The sequence below is a fragment of the Podarcis liolepis genome (genome assembly GCF_965112155.1).
Source record: "Podarcis liolepis genome assembly, chromosome: 2".
Classification (NCBI taxonomy): Eukaryota; Metazoa; Chordata; class Lepidosauria; order Squamata; family Lacertidae; genus Podarcis; species Podarcis liolepis.
In genome coordinates this window covers 86,713,027-86,731,687 of record NC_139555.1, presented here as the reverse complement: position 1 = coordinate 86,731,687, position 18,661 = coordinate 86,713,027, and the positions used below count along the sequence as shown (strand labels likewise).

The window sequence follows — 18,661 nt, the reverse complement described above, 5'->3', positions numbered from 1 at the left end:
ATTCAACAAAGGTTTCACATTTGTTGATAGGTTGCCCCAGAGAGCAACCATGCAGCAGTGTTTTTGCAGCAACTGCAGCTTGACACAGCACAATAACTCTAGCATTTCCATTAATGTGTCACACAGACATATTCTCACACTAGCACTCAATTGTTCTCGTTACTCACAAGCCTTGTAAAAACAATGGTATCGTTTGCTGTGTTCACTTGCGACATGAGCTCCAGACCAGGTAAGCTTCTGAAGTGTATCAGTTTGCATCTTGGGCTCTGGCACATAATTATTAGCTGCTGATGGGCCACATCGTGTCTTAAATGGACCACCTAAACCAATTGATGTTTATATTTTAAAATAGCAGTTCCTGAATGGATAAAATTAAAAATTAAAAAAACCAAATCAGCGGGCCGCTTAGAGCACATTTTCATATACTCTTTGGAAAGGTGTTGGTATGTTTAGGTTTCACAATAATGTTTCATATTAACCTTTAACATTTTAATGAGATATGTTGCTCTGGATGATCTCTCAAGAACCCTGCTTCCTAAGACTGTGGTTCTATAATGATTCAAACTGGTTGGACAAGCTGAGCCTGCCAGAATTCCCTTTTGCTGAGAGGGCTAGCAGTGATGGGCCTCAGTGGCTGGTCTTTGCATAACTAAGGAATTAGTTGGATAATTTGTGTGGAAAGGGGCATGCCTTTCTACTCCCAGCTTTGCCCTGCCTAGAGGAAATTTTGTGCAAACATGGAACAACTAGATTATGGTAATTAAGTGCACGTGATGTGCCTCACCCTTTAAAATATATGCTATGCGGAGGACAATTAGCAGTTCAAGATAATACATGTAGGACACTTCTTGTAGCAGCCTTTTTGGACCAATTACCGGTAATGTAACGTGATGATCTTATCACAATCCTGACAGTTCTCAAAAATAAGCAGTATATAAAAAAAGGTTATATTTAAACTAAAAAAACATTTATACATATTGCATAGAAAAGTAAGATTTGAAAAAAGCATACTTACTGGATCTGTATAAGCAGTCATTTCATAATAAACCAAATTCTGTACTGATGTATGGAGAAATAGAATTCGTCCATCCTTTAATAATAATAGTAATTTATTATTTGTACCCAGCCCATCTGACTGGGTTGCCCTAACCACTCTGGGCAGCTTCTAACACATATATAAAACGTAACAAAACATTAAAACTTATACAGGGTTTCCTCTACAGGGCTGCCTTCAGATGTCTTCTAAACATAGCTGTCAACTTTTCACTTTTCTCGCGAGGAATCCTATTCGGAATAAGGGAATTTCCCTTAAAAAAAGGAAAACGACAGCTATGCTTCAAAAGGTTATATAGTTACTCATCTCCTTGACATCTTATGGGAAGGTCTTACACAAGATGGGCACCAGTACCGAGAAGGCCCTGTGCCTGGTTCCCTGTAGCTTCACTTCTCGCAGTGAGGGAACAAACAGAAGACCCTCAGTGCTGGATCTCGGTGTCCAGGCTGAATGATGGCTCATTAGGTTCAATGAGATGAAAAATCTGACACACATACATACACTATCCATCAACACCCACACCTACAAACACCCACAGCTTTCCCCCAGAATGCCATAATATTAGTGTGCCTATAAAGTCAAAGACACGGAGATCCCAGGACATTACTTATTGCTCTGTTCTAATAAATAAATAAAGACTAGACAGCTTCCATGAGACTTGAATACAGTGGTACCTCGGGTTACATACGCTTCAGGTTACAGACTCCGCTAACCCAGAAATAGTACCTCAGGTTAAGAATTTTGCTTCAGGATGAGAACAGAAATCGTGCTCCGGCGGCACGGAAGCAGCAGGAGACCCCATTAGTTAAAGCATTAGGTGCTTTAGGTTAAGAACAGTTTCAGGTTAAGAACGGACCTCTGGAACAAATTAAGTACTTAACCCGAGGTACCACTGTATTCTGCAGGGTGGTGCAGTGGGAAGGAGGAGGATGGGTGAATTACTGGCCTCCTATTCTCATTGATGACCGAGGCATAGAAATCTATGTACACTTAAGCTTGTAAAGTAAAAGAGAGATGGAAAATAATCTCATTGAGACCCATGTTGATCCTCTCCCCCAGGTGCAGCTTCACATGCAGGGGTGGGGAGGGCACTGTGTGAATTATGCTCTGAGATGGTTTTTCCCCATAATCTGTCCACTATCAAATTTCTAAATTTCTTAACTATCAGGCAGATTTTTAGAGCACAGTGACAGGTTGCCAGTAAGATAATTGCAATTACTGTACTTTCTGTACTCAACCTGTTTCATTTTAACTATTAGATCTACAAACTAACAAAGTTTCAGGTGCTAAATCACTCCATAATGAAACAAGTTATACAAGGTTTTTTAATGCTTTGTTGCAAACTGCTGTAGCATTCATGTTTCAGATTTCAGGGTCAGCAATCTGTGAAATTGTTCTTGAACATATGTGTTATGTAACGAAACAGCTAGAGATGCATTTTGTGTGGAAGTCTGGTTTTCATGTGAGAGTATACCAGAAGCATACAAGTAATCTTACTTTTCAAAATGCTGACTATAACTGACTGTTTCTTACTGGGTTTTACACAACATCTCTTGACTGTTTTCCGAGGTCGTGGTTGTTGTTTTTAATGTTTTCATAATTTACCACGACAAATTATTATTATTGCTGATAAAAGAATACCAAAACCACAAATATCATTATTAATGCTTATTTGGCTTGAAAGGATCAACCCACAAGCTGTGAAATACACCCTAATGAATATAAATATATAAAATGAATACAAGCTCATCACCATCCATTAGAAGCACAGACTTGAGTAACTAAATGAAAAGCTTACCTTAGCTATACCCTAGCTATATCCTAGTGTCAGAACCAGCAGTGAAGGGTGGACTCAAATCTTGGACTTCTTAAAAGCTAACCTGGAATCCTGTTCCAGGAATTGTTGCTCCTCTGCTGAGCTTAGTGAATGTCCAGGGCCCAGATAACTTTATTGGCTGCTTTTCTCCCTTCATTTCCCCTCACCGTGACTGGTTCTCTCCCACCCCCACCCCCTTGCCACTACATCCACTTCCCATTCAAAGCACACCAAGTCATCTACGGGAATGCAGTTTACAGACTTTTGCTCATCCTTCACGCTCATTCCTCTTCTTGACCCTGCAAACTTCCGCTGAGGTTCCCTAATCCCCTAATCTCCCTTCCTATCCTGATGGATCAGACCAAAGGGCTATGTAGCCCAATATCCTGTTCCTCACAGGGGCCAATCACATTAAATTCTGTCCTTGTTCAGCTTCCCGGTGTCCTTGTTTTGTCTTCTTGACTTAGAAACCTTAGCCCACCTCCTTACACTAGAAAGGGCTATTTCAGTACACTGATTTCCACTAAACATGTGGGGGAAACTTTCTGAGAGTAGGAGCTGTTCAACAGTGTAACAGTCTCCCTCGGGAGGTTGTGGACTCTCCTTCCTTGGAGGTTTTCAAGCAGAAGTTGGATGGCCATCTGTCATGGATGCTTTTGCTGAGATTCCTGCATTACAGGGGGTTGGACTAGATGACCCTTGGGTCCCTTACAACTCTAAGATTATATGATTGTGTCAAACCATTGATCAGCTAACCCAATACAGTGGTACATTGGTTCCTGAATGCAATCCATTCTGGAAGTCCGTTCCACATGATAGCCATGTTCAAATATATAAAAAGATGTCATATAGAGGAGGGAGAAAGGTTGTTTTCTGCTGCTCCAGAGAAGCGGACACGGAGCAATGGATCCAAACTACAAGAAAGAAGATTCCACCTAAACATTAGGAAGAACTTCCTGACAGTAAGAGCTGTTCGACAGTGGAATTTGCTGCCAAGGAGTGTGGTGGAGTCTCCTTCTTTGGAGGTCTTTAAGCAGAGGCTTGACAACCATATGTCAGGAGTGCTCTGATGGTGTTTCCTGCTTGGCAGGGGGTTGGACTCGATGGCCCTTGTGGTCTATTCCAACTCTATGATTCTATGATTCTATGACTTCCAAAACATTTGCAAACCATGGCACGGCTTCTGACTGGCTGATTGGCCCCAGAAACAATGCCAACAGCCAAAATGGACGTTCGGCTTCCAAAAAAAAGTTGCAAACTGGAGCACTTACTCCCAGGTTTGCGGTGTTCGGAAGCCAATTTGTTCGGGAACCAAGGTACCACTGTATTATCTATTCTAATTGGCAGCAGTTAGCCAAGTCTCAAGCAGACATCTTTGCCGATCTATTATGAAGGGAGGGACTATATAGCTCAGGGAGCAGAACACACACCTCAGACCCTAGCATCTAAAATGTAAGGGATCCTGAAAAGGACCTCTGCAGAACCAATCAGGAAAAGACCTCTGGCTCTGACACTGCCTGCCAGAGTAGGAAAAAGAGTGGGATGAATGACCAACAATAATGTAAGGATGCTTTGTATCAAATGCATAATCTGTTAATTTGAGGGTTTTAAGTTTCATATGACTACATTTGGATGTTATCTTAATAAGCTTTTCTGGGTGTCTTTGTAACCACTTTGCATTTCTAAAAGCATGTCCTATTTCCCCTGCCCACGCACACCTCTGTCCTCAGGCAGTTCCTCAAGGAAGAAGTTGGAAAATCCCCCATAGCAGAACACTGCATAAAGCAGATTAAAATGGTTAACATATTCTGGAGGGGGCTAGTTTCTTTAACACTAGTCCATAAGAAGCTGGCTTAGCCTATGGACATACCTTAAGCACCAAATTTGAAAATATTTGTCAATTCAGCATTTGCCTTTCCAACCCCTATGAAGCATGCAAATGTATACATACTAACCTTTACTGGCAAGTACAAATCTAGTTCATTAAATTAATTTTATGCATATATCATCTGGCTTTTTACCTGCATGCCAAGAACCAGAAATTCCTGGTTATCTGCAAACACCACTCCTTCATCTATCAAGTAGCACAATGGTGAAGACAAGCTGCAGAGGCATTCGCATTTCACTGAAGTCCTGAAATTTCTTTTTCGAGTATGTTGAAAATGTTCATTCTTCTGAACACAGCTAGGAAGACATATTGAAGCAACTTCAAAGGTGGGAGCACATACTGGATGCAACACGAGTGACATGGGCACAAGAGACCAGTGTTACATGAATTTTGGCCAGTAAAGTTGCTGCACCAAACATAATGCCAGTGGGTGCAGAGTACCCAGGGGTGCAATGCTACCTGTGAAGCCCCTGCCTCTCAGCACCCAGAAATCCTCTGTATCCCTGCCTGCCTCTCATTTTGCCAGTTGCAGGAGGGGGCAGGTAGAGAGAATCAGTATTTGTTTTTCGTTCCACTCTGGGAATCTGCTGGAGGAAGTTGGTCCTCCTCCTCATCTCTGAGAGGTCTGTAGGCTTGTTTGCTGCCACCTCCTCTCTGGATGTCTGATAATACGCTTGCTTCCTCCCTCTCTGAGGTCTTTTTTAGGGGGGCGGCTCCCTTCTCCATCTTCTTTTTGGGGGGGCATCTGTGTAGTTTCTCTTCTCTTCTCTTCTCTTCTCTTCTCTTCTCTTCTCTTCTCTTCTCTTCTCTTTTCTTTTCCTCCCAGCCTGTCTGCATCCCTTCCAGCACCCAAGAAGCACACATAGTATGAGCAAGCGGGGTTACTGCCAACAATTTGCTATTGGCAAAGCCTCCCGAAACAGCAATTTTGTGGTGTTGCCCACATCTCCCCCTCTCCCTCTCCTTTTAAAAATCCCATGTGTGCCCATGGGCCTCAAAAAGCTGGGGCCCCATGTTCAGTAAATGGAATGTCACAGAAAACTATATCTGCAGAAAGAACCCTTTTTCATATAATTTTTGCTTTTTAATAATTTAAATATTTATTAATTAATTACATTTGAATCCCACCTGTCAGGGAACTGCCATCGGCTCAGGGGCGAGAGGGGAAAAGCCGGGTGGATTACAGAGAGCCCCCAAAGATCATGGGAAGCAGCACCTCCTCAGCGGAGGAGAGTAACCACGCCTCCAGTGGAGAGGAGCTTCAGGGCTCGGAGGAGGCAAGGCGGTGCCAGGACACCTTGCCTGAGCAAAGTGGGGAGAAGAGAGGTCCTCCGTTACCCACGCCCTCCCTGCACAGTAGGCTTCCACGCCGAGAGGGGAGCCGCAGACTGGGCGTCAAGAAACTCTGCTGGGGAAGATTTAAGGACCGCCCACTCTCAGATTCTGCCAGTGAATGAGCGAGCCACGGAATAGTGACGCTCTGCATGGTGAAGGGTTTCTGGCACCAATAACGAGGCTTTACAGCCGACCAGGGAGGCATTTGCCTGATTGCTCTCGAGTAACCCCCTGATATCCTTACACCACCCTTCCTTCCAAAGAAGCCCAGGACAGTAAACATCAACATGTTAAAACAATAATAATATTGTTATGTGTTTTTTCTTTCTCCTTTTGGGTGTGTGTGTGATCCATGCATTATAGCCTTATCAACACACCAATCTAAAATGGTGACTTGTTCAAAACAATTTTTCCCCTGTTGCTCATCTGAAATTTCATCAAAATGCAAATGTCATTTCTTCCATAGGCAGAGTTTATGACTCAGTCAGACCTCTATGGGCTTGAAGTCCATGCCCACTAATGAAGTGAATCATTCATTCTGTCAGGACAGGGGATTCTGTTGTCATGTAAGAAATATTCAGCATGTAAAATCTCTTGAATACAAGCATCATCTTATCTGTAAACCCTTTTTATAATTCTGTTCGCATTCATCACTCCCTGTTGACTAGGGATCACATATGGTGCTCTAGACATGTGGAATGAAATTACTTCAAAACTATTCCTGAAGAAATTAACTGGATTAATGCACTCTACCAATGCAGCCAAAGAGGGCTTGAACAGACAAAAATATTTAATGAACTGAAGCCTACGCCAGATGAAAAAGCAGTTCAACAACAATTAGAAAGACTACCAAACAGATTAAGGAAACTTACGAAGCAAAGGGATGTTTCCTATGCAAGTGTTGTTGTAGCTCTCCTATAGTCCACACTGCTGCTCTACATGCCGGATTAGTCCTAGAATCAAAGGACATTTCAGGTGTTAAACCCTCCCACAACATTCTGAACTTACATAAATTACTACTGTAACATTAAAGTGAGATCATGCAAGAGTCTTTCTGACCTTCAAGAAATCTTCCTCAGTTTTATCATAGAGATAAAGGCACCTGAGCAAGGAGTGGGAAGCTTTGGGGGCTCCAGGCATCCCCCACACTAGCAAAAAGTTAAAGTTCTCTGGAAAAGGAAACCTCATCATGAAGGACTTGCCTTTGGGGAATGCTATCCCCTCCCCACAGAAGTGATCCGCAAAGACAAGGCCTTCTTTAACAATGACTCGAGGTCCATTGCAGAGAACAGGTGGGAAGAGCTGAACCCCTCCTGCACTTCTTCATCACCTGAAAGCTTACTTTCTTCCTTTTTGGAGGGCAGGGAGAAAACCAAGACTGCCACGCTGCCTTCATGCCTACAGGGTGAAAACTCACAGTCAACTTCCCTATTGGAGGTACTTTTGCAAGCAGCAAGATGAACGCTTCTTAGATGCAGCGGCAGCACAGTCACATGACCACTGCATCTCAGAAGAGGTTGGTCAAACCTCTGAGAAGGAAGCCATGCCAAAGTTCCACTCAACTTCCACTGGAACTACCAAAATTTATTTATTGCTGTTCAAATGGGCACGTCCTAGGATTGCTGGCTCAGCAAGTAAAATTTTTTTTATGGCTTCACACTCTCCCAGAATAAACAGCACATCCTCTATTAGTGACATTTACAATATTAGATTAGAAACAGTTTAGGATCTAGTTAGTCAAACCTCAAAGCAATATAACCTCTCAAATCCTTGCATATTACACCACAAATCACAGTTACATAAGGTAACGGAAAATCAATAGGGTTAATAGAACAGAATTTCATTATTAAATCCCCAGTGGCATAAGAGGCTAAAAATTCACTTTAAGGGCAGTTTGGACAACTTTTATGGTAGTTTATATAAGCAAGGAGCCATTAGATTTAGCTCATTGCTAGTTATTAAGGAAGAAACATTTGAACATTAGCTACAAAAGGGAAGAGTGCCTCTGTCTCAACAAACCATAATAATTTTACTGTCTATACCCACCCATCTGACTGGGCTGTCCTGGGCTGCTTCCAACATACATAAAAACATAATAAACATTAAACAAGCTTCCCTATACAGTGCTGCCTTGTCAAATGTTTTCTAAAGGTTGTATAGTGGTTCAGGGGTTGCATAACTCCATACCCTCCAACATTTCTCTGATGAGAAAAGGGACATCCTAAAGAAAAGTGGGACATTCTGGGATCAAATAATAGATAGGTAGCCGTGTTGGTCTGCCATAGTCAAAATAAAAAAAATTCCTTCCAGTAGCACCTTAAAGACCAACTAAGTTAGTTCTTGGTATGAGCTTTCGTGTGCATCTGAAGAAGTGTGCATGCACACGAAAGCTCATACCAAGAACTAACTTAGTTGGTCTTTAAGGTGCTACTGGAAGGAATTTTTTTTATTGGGATCAAATAAGAAATCTTTAAATCCGGAATTGCCTCTGGAAAATAGGGACACTTGGCGTGTCTGGTATTCTGTACTACAAGCTCCTCAGTATTTTGCTTAGTGCTTTGTACACAGCCTAAGGCAATGAGGGCCAAATTCAATGAGATTGTTGCATTAGTGGAAGGCAGCACAAAGATTCTTGATAGGGCAATGAGAACTTCCTCCTCTCCTCGACCCACATGATTCCCAGATCTCTCCAGGAGGATCTGGGGATCCCCACAACAGATTTAAGGAGGGAGGGGGGAGAAGGTTCTGTTTTGCAAGGAAAATCCTTGCACCAATGGAACCTTTGCCATAGCGCTACATCAACTACAACTCTGAGTTCATTAAATTTTCATCTGCTTAATTTCACCATGCAGCCTCTCCCTTTGAACCAAATTACCCACTTAAAAAAAAATTGTATTCAGTGTTAATGCTTTCGGCAGATTTGTTCCTTAGTATGTACGAAGTCCTCGATAGTAATCTTCAACGCATCAATAACAATGGGTGTAACTTAATTAAGCAATAACCCCATTTTCTCAAGGCGTTAAGGGATGTGACTATTAGAATGGCTCATCATGAGTTCAAGCATTATGTTTGTCACATGTTAATTTGCAATTACGCATTATCCCACTGAATGTGTAAAACGAAACACGGATTCATTACCAAACAATAGGAACAAACTGGGACATAATAAGTCTGTCATTCTTGCTATATTTAAAACAAATGGCATTAACTCACTTTCATAATAGAGAAGTCATATCATCTACTTTTATACAAAAATCTTCTGAGTGATATTTTCAGTATTTTTAAAACCAAATTCAAAGTACCTAAACACTTTGCTGTGTTTAGGTAATTTAGAGCTGTGCTGCGTTTAGGTAATTTAGAACCCACTGCTCATTAAATTCTCACAGAAAGGCACAACATAAAAACATAATAAAATAAAACAACAATAAATAAAAAATCAAGCTGCAACAGCAATAAATCAAACTTACTTTACTGCACCATGAGAATGACAAAACATCTCCAATCAACTAACCAAATCCCGGGGTAGAGGAAAATATTTCTACAAGGGTTTTTAATGTCCACCCAATGTCAAATACTGGGCTGGTGTTTACAAGGGTAGGCAGTCGAGCAAGCACCTAGGTCCTATACCGTATAGGACTTTACATGTCAATGCAACACACTGAGCTTGGTAGCTAACTGACAGTCAGTGCAGTTCCTCCAGAACTGGTGTTATGTTTGTGGGTAGCCACCAACTTTACTGTTGCTTTCTGTACCTACTGCAACTCACAATCCAAGCCCACAGGCAGACCTATATAAAGCACATTGCAGAGATCCAACTGTGAAGCTACCAGTGCATGGACCACTGTGACTAAGCTAGACTGACAGCTAGACTGGTAACCAGGAGTGGCTGCCAAGACCATATAACACCGGTCCTGAAAGACCTACATTGGCTCCCAGTACATTTCCGAGCACAATTCAAAGTGTTGGTGCTGACCTTTAAAGCCCTAAGCGGCCTCGGCTCAGTATACCCAAAGGAGCGTCTGCACCCCCATTGTTCAGCCTGGACACTGAGGTCCAGCGCCGACGGCCTTCTGACGGTTCCCTCACTGTGAGAAGTGAGGTTACAGGGAACCAGGCAGAAGGTCTTCTCTGTAGTGGCACCCACCCTGTGGAACACCCTCCCATCAGATATCAAGGAAATAAACAACTACCTGACTTTTAGAAGACATCTGAAGGCAGCCCTGTTTAGGGAAGTTTTTAATGTTTGATGTTTTATCATGTTTTTAATATTCTGTTGGGAGACGCCCAGAGTGGCTGGGGAAACCCAGCCAGATGGGTGGGGTATGTATGTATGTATGTATGAATGAATGAATGAATAAATTACTACTACTACTACTACTACTACTACTACTACTACTACTACTACTGTCCCTGGCCCAGGAATGCAGCTGGTGTTGGTAAAAGGCACTCTTTGCCATGGAGCTGACTTGTGCCTGGATGGAAAAGGTCCTTCTGATTCAGCTTGCTGGCAGAGGAGATGAGAAGGTGGTTTCTCCTGTTTTCCCCAGTAGCACCCATCACCATCTCCCACAATATTCTGGAGGGTTCCCCAACTCCCAGGACCAGAGTCAGTGGATGGTGGTGCTGGGCGCTTCATGTTAAGACAGAATTGGCAAAATTCACCTTCCCATCCAAACTATTGTTAGTCCTTGATTGTTATCATTTGCACAGGAGCTTACAAAATGTTGCAGAAGAGAAGCAATTCATAAATCAGGTATACTGAGTGCTACATATATTTATAATTTTGTGTTTTATGAGGATCATTTGAGTATTATTATTAATGTATTATACTTTTTCTTTAGTTTTTTCTGTTTGGTATATTGGGGTTGTTTTATTCTCTTTTGTTTAGTTTGAATTTTATGGTACATTAAGTTGAAAACCTTTAATAAAATTGATTTTTAAAAGGAAAGAAACCAGGTATGCTGGAAAGATGATGAAAGAAGATGAAAATTTAGATGCTCTCTAGATTCTGTGGGTCCTCTGCGATTACTGTATGCGATCAACCATAATCAAGACAATGAAACCACTGTCGCTATTTTGGTATGTCGATTCATTCTGATCTTATTCCTAAATATGCTGAAAGGAAAAAGTATGCACAGGCCTTCATACTGCCAAGCAGTACTGAAAAACATTATTCTTCGGTTTGTATGTTCTCATGTATATACCCTTGCTGAGACTGATTTGTAGAAAGGATGATGTTTTTTAAAAAATGCTGCCAAGCCTCAGCAGCTAGATAGCTGATTGAAAGATTTTACATCTGCTAGATAGTTCTGATGTAATCGAAAGAACTCTCGTAATTAAAACAAGCTGAAAAGGTTCACAGCTCCCAAGAAGACACGTTATAAAACTTCCTGGCTTCACTCAGCCCTTTCCACATTGAGTCACATGAGGAATCCTTGCACATCAGCAGAGGGTTTGGGCACCATCCTCTAAGGTGCGTGGTCCATTAAGCATTTCCAGTAACCCGTTTAAACTGTTTCACAGAACGCAAACAACTTTCTCCTCCAGCTTCTCATTACAGAACATGAATACTAGCGTGCAAGCTTGTACATGTTTGTCTGCTGTTATCAGTCTGTTCATTGAGGAATCCCTTATGAGTTTCCATGTTTCAAAACCACTAACCTAGCAAGTTCAGCTCAATACGTGATAGCTTTATCCAGTTTACTTTAATGGATAACTTTACTTATGAAGCCGCGGAGAAGCTGAAACTGACCAGAACAAAGGCAAAACCAAGATACCAATTTTCAAGGCTTCAAGGAAGAGGGATGATTAATTCTAAAGACAAGCCTCTCTGTCTTCTGCTCAAAGGGGGTAAGCTGGCAGGTTCATCATTCTTGGAATTGAAATGAACACACCCCATTATGGCTGGTTACGGAACATATCTAAGTGTCCCACTTTATCAGGATCAATCATGATTCTATCTCTGTTAAATAACTCTTGCCCTGCCTTACCATATTTTGCCTTTTGGAGAGATTTTGGGGCAGCCTATATACAAAAAATGTTAGTGTGCACAGCGCTGCACTTGTTTCCATTTCACACCCACAACAAACGTTGCTGAATGTGAAATGCAACTATTCTATAAATAGAACTGTGAGTTTGAACATTCTAAAATTTAAGAAAAACTGAAACCACAAAAGTCTGAAAAGTGGGGTATGGTTGTAAAAAAAAAAAAGTAATAAAAATATTGGAAACCACTATGGTTAGATTCTAGCTAACCCTGCTTCAAAAGTTAACACCAGACAGGCTATTGCAGAGGAAATGAATTCATCATATATCAGGCTTTAATTTTGTTTTCATTCTGGGGTTTTCTCCCCGCATCATGTTCCATTTGGGGGATTGCTCAGCCATTCTTTTCCTATAAGCCACTTCAGGAATGGTCCCCACACCTTTGGCGAGGAAAATCTGAGCAGGAGGTAATACCTACCATTTTCCAGGAATAAGCTCTATTTTGACCACAGCAGAGATTCCCTGAAGTGCCTCAGTGTTCTACCATTGTCTTTCACTGAAGATACAATGGCAAAACATACATTTACCAAATTCTGCAAAGCCCAGATATATTTCCACTGCACTTTTAAACATATTTGAACTAATATGACAGGTGTGCATCTGTTCAGCAATACTTTAAAGAGCAACATGTGCAAGGACAAGCAGCTGCACCTAACAGCATAAGGAGAGCCCTCTATATCTGGCCAGTGGGCCATCCAGTCCGACATCCTCTCCTCACAGCGGCCAGCCAGGTGCCTGTGGGAAACACACAGGCAGGACCTGAGGACAACAGGACTCTCCCCACCTGTGGTTTCCAGCATTTAGTATTCAGAAGCATAATGCCTCAAACTGTGGAGGAAGAACATAGCAAAAGTCACTGATAGCTCTGTCCTCCATGAGGGTGTCTAATCGTGTTTTAAAGTCATTGAAGTTCGTGCGAGCAAGTTCCATAATTTAACTATGCCGCTTTCCTGAATCTTCAGCTTCATTGGATGTCGGTGAATTCTAGTGTCACGAGGAGAAAAACTTTTCTCTATCCATGTTCTCCATTCCATGCATGGTGTTATATACACTGGTACCATGTTGCCTCTTACTCGCCTTTTCTCTAAACTGAAACGTCTCAAAGCTTTCCTCACAGGGGCGTTGCTTCATTCCCTTGATCATTTTGGTTGCCCTTTTCTGAAGCTTCTTCCAACTCTACAAAATCCCTTTTTAACATTATGTGACCAGAACCGTACACAGTATTCTAAAATGTAGATTTGTATAACAACGTTGTTATATTGGCACAGGTTTATTTTTCATTCCTTTTCTAAGGGTTCTTTGCATGGAAATTTGCCCTTTTCACAGCTGCTGGGTTGACATCATTCTTGAGCTATCTACGGCGACCCCAAGGTCTTATTCCTGGTCAGTCACAACCAGTTTAGGTCCTATGAGTGAATATGTGAAACTAAGACCTTTTTGCCTTGATATAAGGACAGAGGAGTATAATGGAGGCACAATGATACTGAGACGTTGGGAATTTAGGGCAAAGGAAGGATTTGGCAACAATTAAACAACATAGACTCAAATGCAATAATAATTAAAGAAATTGTTTTGTTTACTGTTCACTTGCCACAAATACATTACACTGGTTGTGGTGTGTGTGATCTACTTTTCCAAAGTTTCATTTCCAATTCTTACTGATCCATTCTAGAGCCATAATACAGATTGCCATGTTTTAAAAATGCACACCTCTATCATTAAAACAACAGGTGCATATTTATTATTTTGCACATTGTACTTCCTTTATTTAGAAGAGCAGTTTCAGGGACACATGGAGAACAGCACAGAAGACCCTGAAGGAGAAGTGGTAGAAAAGGACCAGGTACTTCTTCATGGTGTCCTATAGGCAGCAGGTGGAGGTTTTTTTTTTTTGTTTTTTGTTAACATGGTATGTATTTAATTAATTTCAGGTTATTGTTATATTGTTTAAACAAGTAATCAGAGTGGCTTTCATATCCAGAAGTAAAAATATAGAAACCAAGAATACACACACATCCTACACAGCAACCAGCATAAAACAATATGTTAAAGCAGTACAAATCAAATATTTAAAAGCTATTGACATGTAACTAAGATGGGGACAGAGGAAAACTTCACCCTGGGGACAGATTCCTTAAATTGTTTACCATCTTTAAAAAGGTCCTGGCTTGATGTCTACAAATCAAATACCATTAAAAATGTGCCTCAAATAGGTCAATATGGACAAGTAATGTAGTATTTTTATGTAATGTTCACTTCACTGCCTCTTTGCCTCAGAATGAACATTAAAAATATAATTTCATTTTTCTATACTTTTTAACTTGCAGCAACACATACTAACTGACCAATCAACCAACTGTTTTCAATATTACAGTGAGAATGCAAGTTTATCTTACTCATCAGCAAATTTATTTTTGGCTTCTATTAAAAACCTTCAGCAACTAATAACAGTAAAATCTTCAGGTGCTTCAAAAATCCCCAATGTCACTTGCTAACATCAGCCAATAGAGGGGAGAAAATCTCTCGAGAGTTAATCCAAACTAATTCTTTGGAATTAAGGGTGGATGATTACTATCAATCACCAGGGCTCATGTTTAAGCCAAAAATGCTACAATTCACTGAGCACATTGTGTGAGGCAATGCCATTTTGGCAAGAGCTGAAAGGGCACAACAAAAGGTTTTACAGAGGGAACTGGAGTCAACTTCAATGGCTGGATGAGTGGAGTTGAGAAGCACAAGCTAGAGGTGCCTTGTAAACTGGAACAGTAAATTCAGCCTACACCTTTTGCATTAGGCTTTGCCAAGTTGGTTCTGTTTCTGCAGTTGAAGTACAGAAGAGAAGCCCCCACCAGCGAGGAACACCCCAATACACATATTCTTGGCCTCAAATTGTAAATGACCTGTTCTTTAACCTACTCTACTTAACTTGTTTATTTAAGATATTTAAATATTGCATTTTCTTGGCTCAAAGCAGTTTATGTAAAAGTACCACAACACAACATAAAACCACAATAAAATGAGACTAGCATACTTTTTACAGCAAACAAGAAATTTAAAATAATTCAGCAGCCAGCAGAACAATAATTTAGTCAAGCCCGAATTCAGTCAGCCTCCAGGACTCCAGCCTCACCTCCAGGTGAGGTTTAATGTTGAACTGTTGGCATTTGTTCATCAGTTGTTGTTTTTTAGGCTGTTAAGAATGTTCTATGTGCATGTTAATATTGTACATATGATATTGTTAAGTTACTGCTTTATTGCTAGCTCACCCTGGGACCATTTGGTGAAGGGTGCATAACAAATATGCTAAATAAATAAGTAAATAAGTAACCACATGGAAAAAGAGGGATTTACAGCTGCTTTGAAAGTTCATAAAGAGCACTGGCTAGTGAAATGATTCTCTGTGGAAAGCTACCCATGACGGATGTGAGTCGATCAAAGAGGAAGATGAAAGCTGGTCCTACCTTGTAACAGGTAAGAAGTGGCACTGAAGCTATGCCACTGATACCTTGTCTGCAACCACATGGTTGTACGGTGCTAACTGAATTGCCCTCTGCTGCTGTACCCCAATGGGACGCGGGTGGTGCTGTGGGTTAAACCACAGAGTCCAGGACTTGCCGTTCAGAAGGTCGGCGGTTCGAATCCCCGTGACAGGGTGAGCTCCTGTTGCTCGGTCCCTGCTCCTGCCAACCTAGCATTTCGAAAGCACGTCCAAGTGCAAGTAGATAAATAGGTACTGCTCCAGCGGGAAGGTAAATGGTGTTTCCGTGTGCTGCTCTGGTTCGCCAGAAGTGGCTTAGTCATGCTGGTCACATGACCCAGAAGCTGTACACTGGCTCCCTTGGCCAATAAGGCGAGATGAGCGCCGCAACCCCAGAGTCAGCCATGACTGGATCTAATGGTCAGGGATCCCTTTACCTTTTACTGTACCCCAATAATAACCTGCAAGTGGAAGCTTCCCCTATCCCGTGACCCCAATCTTCACCCAGTGACAGACAGACAGTTCCAGCTAGCAAACTGCCAGGAAGAGCAATCTACACCCCAGATCTGCCATGCTGGGGGAGGTGTCCAGTCCTGCCTTGCTCTATCAGAAGAGAAGCCCCTACCAATGAGGAACACCCCAATGCATCCTCCCAAATGGCAGGCAGAAGCTACCACTGGCGATATCCCTGTCAATGCAAAGTCCTGAAATGGAGCATTTGGGGAGTGGGGCTTGGCTGCTATAGGATCTGCTGGGTCCTGCTATCACATGATAGCAATTAGACTCAATCTAAGCCTCTTCCTATTCATCAGGGCTTCCTCACCCGCTGAACAAATTGTGAACCACACTTGAGTAAGAGTTGGATTGACAGTAATTGGAATGGCAAGCAAAACAGTTTGCATGATTACCTTACTGTGTAGACCCATATTTCTGAAGGCGTCAGGAGGAAGAAAACAGTTCCACTGGCTCGGTTGTAGGTAAAACTTAGAACTGGCTGGATCAGAGGAGGATAAGGAGGTGGCAGAACTGTGCATAACGTTTCCCCGTCTTGAAGTGAGAATATTCTTAAACTTTGGAAAGAAAACAGAGAGCAAACAGTATTTTTATTTTTAAAAAAACTATAGGTCAACTATTATATACATCAGTGTTTCCCAAACTTGGGTCTTCAGCTGTTTTGGGACTACATCCTATCATCCCTACCACTGGTCTTGCTAGCTAAGGATGATGGGACTTGTAGTCCAAAAATAGCTAGAGACCCAAGTTTGGGAAACACTGGTATACACTTTAAAAAGAACTTTTTTACATTGCCATAAAAGGGCCCCATTTATGCAGTCGTCTTTATTTAGGAAACTGCTTTCAGTTTTAGATACTAGCATAAGGATATTATGGCTACAGTCCAATACAAACTTACCAGGAAATAAGTCCTCCTGAACTCAGTGGGACTTATTTCTGAGTAGATCTGTATGGAATGATTCTGAACCATTTGCTTCAGAGTTATATCATCCAGATAATAATATATTTATTTTGGGAAGGATCACAATGTGTTCACACTGGAAACAGTAAGAATTTGCTTTTTAAGAAATCTGTTTTACAGAAATCCCAACATTTCAACATACCTGTTGTCAGCACCCATAGCAACCACCCTGCTGGACTTCTCATGTGCACTACAGACGTAGAGTTTAGTTATCGGACTGTTGAAACGAGTCCAAAAGGTAGTAAATGAATTCAGATCATATATATGAAGATTGCGGGGAGAACAGCAGTACAGAAATGTATCATCCACTGTGCCAATCCAACGTATTCCTTCTTTGAATGGTGATATGCTGGATATAAAAGAATGATATTATAGGCCAGATGTGAGCTGAAGAAGAGTGCTGGGAGCTGGAGTTAGGAGTAGATCTGCCATAAAACACCTGGTGTCAGTGAAGTTAACTCTTCATTCAAAGAAACCAAAACAGTGCAGGCCTAGTGACCACAGCAACTCTTCCCACTAGGTCTTGCTCCAGTGGGGCAGTTGTGAGGACTGAAGGTACCCACCTTCCCACTGCTCTCTAAGGATCCTCCCCAGGATCCTTCCCCAGCAGCCTAAGGCTCTGTTGTCTTGTCTCTCTTTGCTCCGCCCTCTTCATTTCTCTGCATGTTCTGGGGGACCATGGGGAGGGAAGCTGGTCGCAGCAGGAGGGGGGAGATTCTCTGGCTTCTTCAGCAGCCTGCCTCCACTCAGCCTCTGCTTCTGTCTCTAATTCTGGACTGCTCTCTGACACAGCCTCTTCCTGCTCACTAAACCCTGTTGCCTCCTTAGCTTCCAATATCTCTTCCTCCCTGTCTGCTCCCTCTGACCACTCATTGTCTTTCCACCACCAATCCCCTGTCTCTGAGCCTTCTTCCCTTGGGGGTTCCCCAGCTAGTGCCTCCCACCACTCCTCTGCACTCAGCCAGTCCATGGTTGAAATTCATGACATGACACTCTTGGAAGCACATCAAATTCATTAAAATTGTCCTCATCATCCACATTATGTGCAAATACTGATGCTAAGTCAATGAGGGCAACATCATTAGTCAGTTTGGCACATTTGTCAAACAGCCAGCAAAAAGAAGGAACTTTGTAACAACAGGTAATTACGGTTTGTATCATATGCAAATATAACAGAAAAATGCTACTATAAGCAATATATAACACCAGCCCCTACAAAAGCCATTTAAAAATCATTATAATTATATAATTTGTTGAACGATTTATAGTGAATTGTACAAAGTACGTGATGCAATATCTTTGACAATCAATATATTCAGGGGGGAGAATTTTAAAACAAATTCATAGTATAATCCTATACATGTTCACTCAGACATCAATTCCAGTGAGTTCAGTGGAGCTTATTCCCAAGTAAGTGTACATAGGATTACAACATTAGTATTTTAGAAGCTTTATGAAATGCTAGTCAACCTCCTAGTGTGTAAAATGTATGAACTGGATGCAAAGGTACCCTTCCACCTCCAGATATAAACCCATATATTTATAAATTAGGGAGTACTACCTTGTTTAAA

General features: G+C 41.6%; 1 protein-coding gene across 2 annotated transcripts in view; it reads right to left on the bottom strand.

The window, feature by feature from the left end:
• LOC310701016 (uncharacterized protein) overlaps window positions 1-18,661 on the bottom strand; it is an 82,275-nt gene that overhangs the window by 43,471 nt on the left and 20,143 nt on the right. For both annotated transcript variants that reach the window (XM_083490975.1, XM_083490976.1), the window contains exons 11-16: window positions 17,233-17,439; window positions 16,525-16,686; window positions 6,966-7,046; window positions 4,892-5,054; window positions 1,016-1,090; window positions 168-320 (exon numbers count right to left, since the gene is read on the bottom strand). In XM_083490975.1, the coding sequence (XP_083347101.1) occupies window positions 168-320; window positions 1,016-1,090; window positions 4,892-5,054; window positions 6,966-7,046; window positions 16,525-16,686; window positions 17,233-17,439 (841 nt within the window). The remainder of the gene's footprint in view (window positions 1-167; window positions 321-1,015; window positions 1,091-4,891; window positions 5,055-6,965; window positions 7,047-16,524; window positions 16,687-17,232; window positions 17,440-18,661) is intronic.